This window comes from Drosophila novamexicana, unplaced genomic scaffold (assembly GCF_003285875.2).
Source record: "Drosophila novamexicana strain 15010-1031.04,08,12 unplaced genomic scaffold, DnovRS2.1 tig00000008-arrow-pilon, whole genome shotgun sequence".
Lineage (NCBI taxonomy): Eukaryota > Metazoa > Arthropoda > Insecta > Diptera > Drosophilidae > Drosophila > Drosophila novamexicana.
Window position 1 is genome coordinate 6,853,863 of NW_020824765.1, and position 10,060 is coordinate 6,863,922.

General features: G+C 43.9%; 4 protein-coding genes across 4 annotated transcripts; 2 read left to right on the forward strand and 2 right to left on the reverse strand.

Annotated features, from left to right (window-relative positions):
• Window positions 1-252: 252 nt before the first annotated feature.
• LOC115765869 (GTP-binding protein 1) lies at window positions 253-4,146 on the forward strand. Its single transcript, XM_030709643.1, has 5 exons — window positions 253-384; window positions 1,394-1,741; window positions 1,808-1,988; window positions 2,061-2,403; window positions 2,461-4,146. The coding sequence occupies exons 2-5, from the start codon at window positions 1,483-1,485 to the stop codon at window positions 3,652-3,654; spliced, it is 1,977 nt and encodes a 658-aa protein (XP_030565503.1). The 5' UTR covers window positions 253-384; window positions 1,394-1,482; the 3' UTR covers window positions 3,655-4,146.
• An 83-nt stretch (window positions 4,147-4,229) lies between these two features.
• LOC115766052 (protein NCBP2AS2 homolog) lies at window positions 4,230-4,706 on the reverse strand. The gene is made up of 2 exons (XM_030709875.1): window positions 4,514-4,706; window positions 4,230-4,460 (listed from the first exon to the last, which is right to left on the reverse strand). The coding sequence occupies exons 1-2, from the start codon at window positions 4,684-4,686 to the stop codon at window positions 4,376-4,378; spliced, it is 258 nt and encodes an 85-aa protein (XP_030565735.1). The 5' UTR covers window positions 4,687-4,706; the 3' UTR covers window positions 4,230-4,375.
• On the reverse strand, window positions 4,696-5,505 carry LOC115765965 (mediator of RNA polymerase II transcription subunit 9). The gene is made up of 3 exons (XM_030709757.1): window positions 5,164-5,505; window positions 4,938-5,001; window positions 4,696-4,884 (listed from the first exon to the last, which is right to left on the reverse strand). Exons 1-3 carry the CDS (start codon window positions 5,427-5,429, stop codon window positions 4,720-4,722), a joined length of 495 nt encoding a protein of 164 aa, XP_030565617.1. The 5' UTR covers window positions 5,430-5,505; the 3' UTR covers window positions 4,696-4,719.
• Window positions 5,506-7,208: 1,703 nt separating this feature from the next.
• On the forward strand, window positions 7,209-10,053 carry LOC115771069. Its single transcript, XM_030716624.1, has one exon. The coding sequence runs from the start codon at window positions 9,732-9,734 to the stop codon at window positions 9,909-9,911; it is 180 nt and encodes a 59-aa protein (XP_030572484.1). The 5' UTR covers window positions 7,209-9,731; the 3' UTR covers window positions 9,912-10,053.
• Window positions 10,054-10,060: the final 7 nt, after the last annotated feature.

Below are 10,060 nucleotides of genomic sequence, written 5' to 3' on the forward strand. Positions count from 1 at the left end.
GCACAGAGCTGCCACTGTGTATTTTGGCGCGCTGGCAACGCTACAAAATTTTACGTGGCTTGGACGGACGAAAAACAATTCGTAGGCATTTTAATAATTATGTATATTTCAATGTAATATTTGTGAATGCATCTCAAGCAAATCAATGTGCATAGTGCGAGTACAAACAAAGCAATAAACACAAAGAGCCGTATGAACTGTAAGTAGCTGCTAAACATAAAAACTTGGCGGGGGTTTATGTGCAGTTGCAATAGCCAGTACCCGATGCGCTGCGCTGCAACAGGAGTTCCTGGGATCAACACAACAACCCTTTCACTTTTCAATTGCGATTCGCAGTTGCACCCACGTAGCTGATTTTCAGGTGCATTAATATGGCATCAAATCGTACGTAGCTAATTTAGAGTTTGTTATTCAATTGTTGCCATTTTGCAAAACAACTAAAAAGCACAACAGAAGCAAAAACTGTTGTTTGGCTCTACATATAATAATTTGCATGCATTCATACACACACACAAACATACACGTACATATGTGTGGGCGCTAAAAATAAATTGTTTTGGCATTTTTTGTTTTGAAAGAAAAATAAAACGGCCAATGAAAGTGCAAGAACAATGTTTGTGCTTTTTGTGTACGTCAACAAAAAATGCTTACATAAACACAGCGAAAGAGAACCCAAAAAAAGGACAAAGAAGAAAACAAACAAACAAACCGCGTCTTATGCTTTGCCAAATAGCAAACACACACACATACATGTACACGCTAAGAATTCCCCGCACCCGCACTGAGCTGTCAGCTTCTTGGGTTAACAGCTGTTTGCCAATTGCTCCCAGCAGCTGGCTCTTGTTCTTTCTTGTCAATGTCGTCGCTCTGTCTGCAGCGATTGCAGTAACGGTTATTTCGCATTCGAATGAAACTGCGAGCGCTTCCTCTCTCACACGCTCTCTCTCTCTCTCTCTCTCTCTTTCTCTTGCTCTTGCTCAACTCCTGTAGCGATTACGGTAGCGGCTATTTCGCATTATCAAACCACGAGCTCTTCTGGTGAAATATTCTTTCGTTTTTCATAGGGGCAACATTAACGTCCTTTTCGCACTCGAATGAAATTGCTCGCGCTTCTTTCTGCTCTCTCCCTTGCACTCAACAACTCTGCTTGCAAGCAAGTTTCTGCACGCATTGCATCATTCCGTTAACAGCGTTTCGTCAGCAATTTGTATAAAAGCGCAGCCGTTGGCGTAGCTCATCTTATTTCATCAGCGAAATGCAAGAACAGCGCACATCGCTCCATACTCGACTAAGGCAAATGGGCGTGGGATAGGTTAGGAAGAAAATAAATAACTGTTCATAGCTACAGATAAATATTTATTAAATCGTTTTACTGTCTCGCTTACTCTTGCAGAACATGCACACACACACACAACACACATACACAGTCGGGCAATGATTCCAAGGATATAGAGTTCGCCAAGCTTAGTTAGACACCCAATCATGAACAATATACAGAGTCCAACAGCGCCACCCATTAATGTGGGCGTGGGCATCAAGAGCGCACGCAGCAATATCTTCACCGTGGACGGCCTGCCCACACAGCAGCTGCAAGAGCTGAGCATCGACTACTCAAGCATACGGGCCAAGGATGTGCTCGTGGAGCCGACAGAGTCCCAGCTGCAGCTGCTCAAGCGACGTCTGCTCGATCGCATCGCGGACAGCTGCGGCGAAACCATCTACGAAATAGGCGTGGGCGAGGGTGAGTAAACCTTTACATATACATATAAAAGCACCAATCTAACGCTGATCACACATTCATTCACAGATGGTCAGGATAGCGGCCTGAACGCGGAGCAGTTCGAGGCCTCGGTGCAAACGCTGCGTCAGCTGGCCTCAGCCATAGATGCGGATCTGGTTAGCCTGCGCGAACGGCCTGCAGAGAAGGGCAAAACGGCGCAGTTTCTCATACGCAAGCATATCGATACGACGGACTTTATGGAGATACGGTAAGATCTGGCCTTGGATGCACTGCAGCAGCCAGTTAAGTGTAACCGATCTAATATGATTTTCCCACACAGCGTTGCGGTCGTGGGCAATGTGGATGCTGGCAAATCCACGCTGTTGGGCGTTTTAACGCACGGTGAGCTGGACAATGGGCGTGGTCATGCGCGACAGCGACTGTTTCGGCACAAGCACGAGATCGAAAGTGGACGCACTAGCTCCGTGGGCAATGACATACTCGGCTTTGATGGCGTCGGCAATGTGGTCAATAAACCAGATCATGGCCATTTGGATTGGGTAAAGATATGCGAGAAGTCATCAAAGGTCATTACATTCATAGATCTGGCGGGGCACGAGCGTTACCTGAAGACTACAGTGTTTGGCATGACGGGTCATGCGCCAGACTTTGGCATGCTGATGGTGGGTCTACATTCTTCATATATGTATGCGTATATATTAAGCTCCCAAGTCCCTTAGATCGGCGCCAACGCTGGCATTATTGGCATGACCAAGGAGCATCTGGGCCTCGCACTGGCCCTGGCCGTACCTGTCTTTGTTGTCGTCACCAAGATCGACATGTGCCCGCCGAATGTGCTGCAGGACAATATGAAGCTGCTCTTTAAAATGCTCAAATCGCAGGGCTGCCGCAAGGTGCCGGTGGTGGTGCGCAGCCAGGACGATGTGGTGCTGAGTGCCACGAATTTTGTCAGCGAACGCCTGTGCCCCATCTTCCAGGTGTCCAATGTGAACGGCGACAATCTGGAGCTGCTGAAAATGTTCCTCAATCTGCTGAGCACACGCATGGCCGGCTCCGAGAATCTGCCAGCAGAATTCCAAATCGACGATGTCTACTCGGTGCCGGGCGTCGGCACCGTCGTCTCCGGCACCTGTCTGCAGGGCACCATCAAGCTGAACGATGTGCTCATGCTGGGCCCCAATGCAGTGGGCACCTTTGTGCCCATCACCATCAAGAGCATCCATCGCAAGCGCATGAATGTGGAGCGCGTGCGCTGCGGACAGACGGCCAGCTTTGCGCTGAAGAAGATAAAGCGTGCGTATTTGCGCAAGGGCATGGTCATGGTATCGCCGGAGCTAAAGCCGCAGGCCTGCTGGGAATTCGAGGGCGAAATCCTGGTGCTGCATCATCCCACAACGATCTCGGCCCGCTACCAGGCCATGGTGCACTGCGGCAGCATACGCCAAACGGCATCGATTGTGCGCATGTCCTGCGATTGCCTGCGCACCGGCGACAAGGCGCGCGTCAAGTTCCGCTTCATCAAGCAGCCGGAGTACATACGCGCCGGCCAGCGTCTGGTCTTTCGCGAGGGTCGCACCAAGGCCGTCGGCAACATACTCCAGCCCATGCCGCATGCAGCCGCCTCGCCCTACCGGCCCAAGCCGGCCAAGATGCAGTCGCGCGCCCACAACGGCACCGGCAGCAACAGCAGCCACAATCAGCAGCGTCACAACGGGCAGGGCTCCTCCGCGTCGGGCTCAGCGGCCGGCTGCAGCAAGGATGGCGGCGAGCAGAACGGCGAGCGGCGCGAGGGCAGTCGGCGCGGCGGCAAGCGGAAGCGCAACAATCGCACCCAGCCGACCGGCTCCGCGGCGCCACTGAATGGCAGCAGCGGCTCCCATGCGGAGACGTTGCCGGAGGCGACACAAAACTAGAAACCGTATTTTAATCGACAACTGTTTTAACGGAAAAACGAAAGAAAGAACGTATTTTGTATACAAAATTCGCTAGTTGTTAAGCTCCAAAGTATTTTGGCGAAAAGGTTGTGCGGCAAGTGCGCGGCCGTGTTGATATTTGAGAGAAAATGAGAATTGTCTGAGAAACAAAACGAAGAGAGAGTGAAACTATTTTGCTACAGGTAACACGCGGTAAGACGACTTTGTATGCTGTGTGTAATTGTGTGTATATTTGCTAATAAATGTCTAATTTTTGTTTTCGTCCAATTTAAAGATTTAGCGCCAACAATTTAGTTTAACTAAGCGTTAAAAGAAAATTTGCCAAATTCAACTTATTTAATCTTTAAGCTTTATACACTGCGAAAAATTCTTGATTTTATCCACTTTCATTTTGCTAATTACTTTTCTTTTGTAGCATATAATTACGTTGAAACGTATTTGAATTGCATAATAAATTTACAGTTTGAAAAACTAAAAAATCGCAGAATTCATGGAATTAAGACCCAAATTTAAGAGCAAACATAATTTCCTGCAAGAGTTACGCTTGCAATTCGCAAGACAGTTGGCAACGCTGTGCGGGGTGCAGTCAGTGTTGTAAAATGCTGCCACATTTCAATAAGTTTTGTTTGCTCTTGAAATTTTGTTTATGTGCCTGAAGTTGCTAGCCTATAAATATATATATAATGTAATGTACAATAATTTAGTTATTTTTCTTATTCTTCAGCTCCCGTTTGACGCCCTCCAGCTCCTGCCGTATATTGTTTTTAAACATGTTCACAAACGACCTGGAAAAGGTAAGATTATTGTGTGCATTTCCCTTTTGTTTGTTAGGACTCACTTAAAGCGCTCTGGCGTCATCTCGTGCAGGCCCTGCTCCCTGGCCAGGCTCTTGGAGCGATACATCAGCGAGACAACCAACTGGGCAGCGCGTCGCATCGGATAGCTGTCGGCCATGCGCTGTATTAGCTGCTCATTGTTGGCCAAATAGCGCATCAGCAGTCGCAGCACCATCCTGCTGTCAGTGTGTGTGTGTGCGTGTGTATTCTAGAACTCCGTATCCTTGTATTTGCGTATGAGCTGCTGCTTCAGCTTCAGCTGGCTGCGCAACAGTTCCAGACGCTGCAGTTGCTCCTCCTTGTTGTAATCGATGCCCGGCAGCTGTTTTATTTGCTCGCGCGCCGAATCGAAGCGCTTTTGCAGCTCAAAGATCTGCAAAATGTTGCATATAAGGATAGCTCCAAGTTGTCTTAGCTGTTGCTTACCTTGTGATTGCAGTCCTGTGACTCGCGCAGCTTTACAGCGTTCTCGAGGGGATCCTTTTCCACGCTGCGGGCCAAGAGAAAATAATTTCTAGTTATATAAGTTAGACTAATTTTTTTAGCTGCGCAGTTGACGCTGCATATTTCATCGAAATTTATATTTTTTGGCAACAAAACAGTTGGTTGCACCCACACACACACACAAACACACAGGTGTCAATCAACTCACCAGCGCACAATATCGTAGATGATCGGCAAAATTTCGATGTCAAGCTGGTCAACTGTCAGCGGGCCGCCGATGCCGATGCCGTTCGATGTTTGCGTCTCCTGTGAAACGGTTGTTGTTGTTGCTGCTGTTGCTGTTGCGGCTGCTGCTGCTGTTGTTGTCGTTGTTGTTGCTGTGGGCTCAAATGGTGAATTTGATGTTTGCACTAGGCCGTCAGCAGTTAGTGTTGGTTTTCTGTCCTCAATTTGAGTAATGGGCGATAATTCCATTATATTTCTTATAATTTAGCGTCGTTTTTGTAAACGCGTTTGGCTCTGTTGTTGTTTTGGTGTGCGAGCAGTTGCTGTTAGTGTTATCGATATGTTTGGTGGCTATCGCAATATTAATCGCAGCAGTGTTGTAAAGCGCGCCTGCATGAATGACTGCATGTGCGCGCTTTTCAAAAACTGTTGATGAATTCGATTGAGCTGTAACACAAACGGTGCTAATTTTTACATTTACCTTTTACGTGTGTTCTATTGAACCTATAACATAAATATGCTCTATTAGAACGTTCGATATTTGATCAAGCCCAACACGTGTCCATGTTTACACTATCAAATTTATTCATTTAATTGTCAAAGGCAAAATGATGAATGGCCAAATAAAAGGCCTGAATTGTGCTAATTATTATAAATTAGCAAGGCATTTTTTTTGACAGCCGCTAATTAAAGCCACTAAAAATTGTACATGGCAAATTAATTAAGATCAAAGTCGTTTCTAACCGTTGATACATGAAAGATACGGCTTTCTGATCTATATCTCTATATGTGTGAACATAAAATTTTTATTACAACGAATTGCGTCTTTGACTTTCATTGTGCAAATAAATTAATTTCACTTGAAACCTTGCTATTGACGGCAATTCAAAAACAATTGAGAAATATTTAATTCGACTTCGCTCATTGCCATCAATTGAAGGAATATGCAAAGAAAGCTGAAAAAAATATAACTTCAGACTGATAAAACCTAATTTTATTTTATTTTTTGCAGTATATATTGATTGAACGACAGATCAGAGCAGAAATTTTGGCGACTTTTCAAAATTGCCGTTGTCAATTAAATTTTCAATTAACACAAGTCGGCACGGCTTATGAACGAAAAGAACCCCGCAAATACACACAACAAATGTCACGCCAATAATAAATGTGAATTAGTTGAAGACAATCAAATTGTAGAACGTTCATTTTGTGTTCTACAACATTAAAATTAACTGTAGTTTTCGATGTAGATATATACCGTTAGGCTTATGTTGATTTTTAGGCACAGCCAACTTAACGTCTGATCGCCGCCATATTTAGGCCAGCAAGAACTTGCGCATAATTTGTAAATTCGCACGCAAATTGCAAGCACCACCCCCTCCTTCTCACCGCCCACTCATATGCATTTTGACATATAAATAACAAATTTGTTGTCGTTGCTTTTACTGAGAACAACGTCAATGCTGCCCAACACAAAAAGCACTTGGTGACAGGTGCAGCGGTCGCCGCTCTTTTGGTTGATGCTCTTAAGCGCAACAGATGCTCAACTGTTGAGCCTCTTTGTTGTTATTAAGCATTCTTGCTATATTTCGCAAGTCAGGCCCCAATAAATGTTGTTGTTTTTTTTTTTTTTTGGCACGCTAAGATAGCTGTGCAGACGACGTCTGCTTCTTCTGTCAAGTGCGTGGCGATAACAATTCCCTTTGCTTTTGTTTTCTGCATCGTTCCGCAAGCATTTGCATATGCACATGCGTGTGTGGGTGTGTGCGTGTGCAAAGAGCCCCATGCTCTTACGGCAGCGAGCGCGAAAGAGAGCGCCCGAAACGTCAGTCAGCTGGTAAAACGCAGAGCATGAGCTAAAATTTATATTAGCGTGTGACGTGCGCTCACCAAAATCAGTATGTTCGCTTCCATCGGCTAAAACACAAGTTTTGTGCGAGTCCAAATAACCAAACAATATCAGCAACAACGAGCTTAACAAGCGGTCAAGCTATAACAACATCGATAATAACAACAACAACAATCAACAGCAGCAGCAACAATAACACGTCGGCGCTTTTTGTTTATCAAAAAGAAAAAGTTTAATTAGCGCGCGTAGCGACGACGCAGCCAAAAACACAGTGTTTGCGCTTTTTCGAAGGCTCTCCCGATTTTCCTTTGCCAATTTTATTACGTGTGCGTGCCGAAATACGTCATCGACGCGCGCAGCCAAAGTGCGAACAATAACAAAAACAACGGCAACAACAGGAGCGAACGGCAGCCATTGAAAGCTTCTGAGTGGGCAGTTCACATGCACACATCGATACAACAGTGCGAACATACAAGCATATACATAAATGCCAATTGAATTGAATTCAATTGCAAGTACAACGCGCGCAATCAACATAAATCGAGGAAAATTTCGCTCTGTTTGAAATAATTAATTTGTTATTGTGTCGTGAGCAACGGCATTCACAGTGAAACGCAACAGCCGCCGCCGCCGCGTTGGCCAGAGTCAAGCGCGCAACACGTGTGTGCGAGCGAGATAACTGCACTGTTTCCGTATTGTGAGCGTAGTAGCGGGTGCAAGTGAAATAAGGCGTTTGATAAAAAAAACCAAAGCACAAAGAAATAAAAAAAAAGAGTACAGCTGTAAACCAAAATAAGAGCAGATAAGAAAACGTGCAAAACAGCTGAGCAGTGCAGCAGCAGCCACAACAACAGCAACAACAACGATAGAAATCAAACGCAGCGCGCGCACTTTGTGTTCAATTGGTAAAGCAGTAAAGCAAACGTCTGCGTCGGCAGCGCAGTCGCAGCAGCATCCCACAATAAGTGACAATCAATTTGATCAACAATCAGCCAAAGCAGTAGCAGCAGCAGCAGCAGCCGTCGCCGCAGTCGCAGTCGCAATCTCTCATCGTCCCGTGTCCGTCGTAATCACAAGTTGGGGTTTTTTTTTCTTTCCTTCTTCTTATTTTCTCTGCTGATCATCATTGTCGTCGTCGTCGTCGTCGTCGGCTCGCGCTCGGTTTTGCGTTGAGGCTTGTGTTGAATTCGGGAACTGAAACTGAAACTGTATCTGTAGTTTCCCGCTAACGGCGAATATTCTCACAACTCATTGATATTTTAACCTCGTGTCCGTGTTGGTTGCCGCTCGACCAAGGTTCTGGCCACACAAAATGCTCGTCTCTTTGGGCTTTTCGAAGCCTCGCTTCGTCGGATTAAAAGTGCTCCTATAGCGCGAAAATCAAAAAATAAACCGGCAAATAAATATATATATATAAATAAAAGGTATTCAATTGGCAGCAATACGTGTATGTAACAGTTAATGAAATATAAATATAAATCGCTGATATTTGAAAATCGCGCGCAAACAAAAACCGCTCGATGCAAACATAAAATTTTCGATTAAACAAATACGTGTATATTATGCAAATTTAAATAATTAGCGCTGCAGTTCGAAAGCCCGTTTCAAAATACGAAAAGAAAAAAAAAACATGCGTGTGTAAAACCTAAAAAAAAAGGCTCTAATTTAACACCTAATACAAGCAAATAATATATAACAGTTCACGCACACCAACATAAACTAATACGCGACACACATGCAAACCTGAATAAGGCTTTCAAAAACTTTATCAGTTTCGCGCACCAATACCAGCAATCAGTTACCAACACACACACAGAAAGACATTTATAAATAACACGCACACAACGACAGCAGCTGTTACTCTCTCGTCTATGTGAGCAGCGATTAAACTTGAAGCAGCGATAGCAGAAAAAAAAGCAAAAAACCGAAAAAGAAATATTAGCAAAGCTTTGCAGCGATTTTTACACTCAGCGGCTAAACAGAATAAATCTGTAGCGCGTCTGGAATAGTTGTGTCTCACGGTGTCTTCAGCAAAAGCTTTAAAAAAATATTAAATATATATTTATATATATAAAATATATTAAAAGTATCTGAGCTAATTGTGTTTGATAAAAGTGTGGAATAGTGTTGTAAAACAAATGCAACAGTTAATTGCTAAATTTGTCAAGAACTCTGTCCCATTGTCAAACTAACTGTTATAATGTGCGCCATCTGACAGTGTCAAACTAAAAAAAAAAAAAACAACAAATAATTCAAAAGGCTTACATAAGGTCATATAAGAAAATCAAAATATATAAGTGAAGTCGTACAAGTGCCAAAAACATTTGCTTTGCCGCATAATTAGAAATGTCAAATATCTGACACACAATAATTAAAGCTCACTCGACAAGCAGCAAAAGCTTTAATAACAGTTAATTCACGCAAAGTGCATTCAACACACAAGCTCGCTAGAATGTCAGCAGAAATCTGACAGCGGTTTAACAAACCAAAAGAACCAAACACCAAATCAAAACAAAAGCCGAAATTGAGGAGAAACGGACGCGTTTCGAAATCTCAAAAGAAAAAAGGAGGAAAGTTACAGAGAGGAGAAGAAGAAGAAGAAGCAGTAGAAGAAGAAGACCACAGCGACTGTTAACTGTGAACTGTTGTGCTGCATTGCTAACGCCCCGCCCCGTCCCCAACGTTCAGAAACTTAACGATAAATGGAGAAATCTGAAATACGACTGCAACGCATGTCAAATGTATATCAATCGCAATCGAGCTATATGTATTTGCGTAACAAAATGCTGTTAAAAATTGAAAACACCCTACTACGTAGCCATCGTCAGCGTGAGACAACCGGGATCAAGAAACTATATAATTCGTTTTTTGTGCTCTTCTAATTGCATCAAAGTTCTGAACGCCCGAAGAACGCACAACGTTAAAAACAAAAACAAAAACAAAACTATAGATATTATTTGGTTGTTAGTTGTATACAAAATCCAAGTGCTGTGCTAAGAGAAAACAAACAAAAAAATAAAAAAAAAAAACT

What these genes read in the sequence shown, in the direction of transcription:
- LOC115765869 (XM_030709643.1), top strand. Translation starts at nt 1,483, where the DNA reads ATGAACAATATACAGAGTCCAACAGCGCCACCCATTAATGTGGGCGTG. An exon ending in CGAAATAGGCGTGGGCGAGG is followed by an intron (nt 1,742 to 1,807) that starts GTGAGTAAACCT and finishes ATTCATTCACAG; the next exon opens with ATGGTCAGGATAGCGGCCTG. An exon ending in CAGACTTTGGCATGCTGATG is followed by an intron (nt 2,404 to 2,460) that starts GTGGGTCTACAT and finishes CAAGTCCCTTAG; the next exon opens with ATCGGCGCCAACGCTGGCAT.
- LOC115766052 (XM_030709875.1), bottom strand. Translation starts at nt 4,686, where the DNA reads ATGGTGCTGCGACTGCTGATGCGCTATTTGGCCAACAATGAGCAGCTA. An exon ending in ATGACGCCAGAGCGCTTTAA is followed by an intron (nt 4,461 to 4,513) that starts GTGAGTCCTAAC and finishes TACCTTTTCCAG; the next exon opens with GTCGTTTGTGAACATGTTTA.
- LOC115765965 (XM_030709757.1), bottom strand. Translation starts at nt 5,429, where the DNA reads ATGGAATTATCGCCCATTACTCAAATTGAGGACAGAAAACCAACACTA. An exon ending in ATCTACGATATTGTGCGCTG is followed by an intron (nt 5,002 to 5,163) that starts GTGAGTTGATTG and finishes CTTGGCCCGCAG; the next exon opens with CGTGGAAAAGGATCCCCTCG. An exon ending in CACAGGACTGCAATCACAAG is followed by an intron (nt 4,885 to 4,937) that starts GTAAGCAACAGC and finishes AACATTTTGCAG; the next exon opens with ATCTTTGAGCTGCAAAAGCG.
- LOC115771069 (XM_030716624.1), top strand. Translation starts at nt 9,732, where the DNA reads ATGGAGAAATCTGAAATACGACTGCAACGCATGTCAAATGTATATCAA.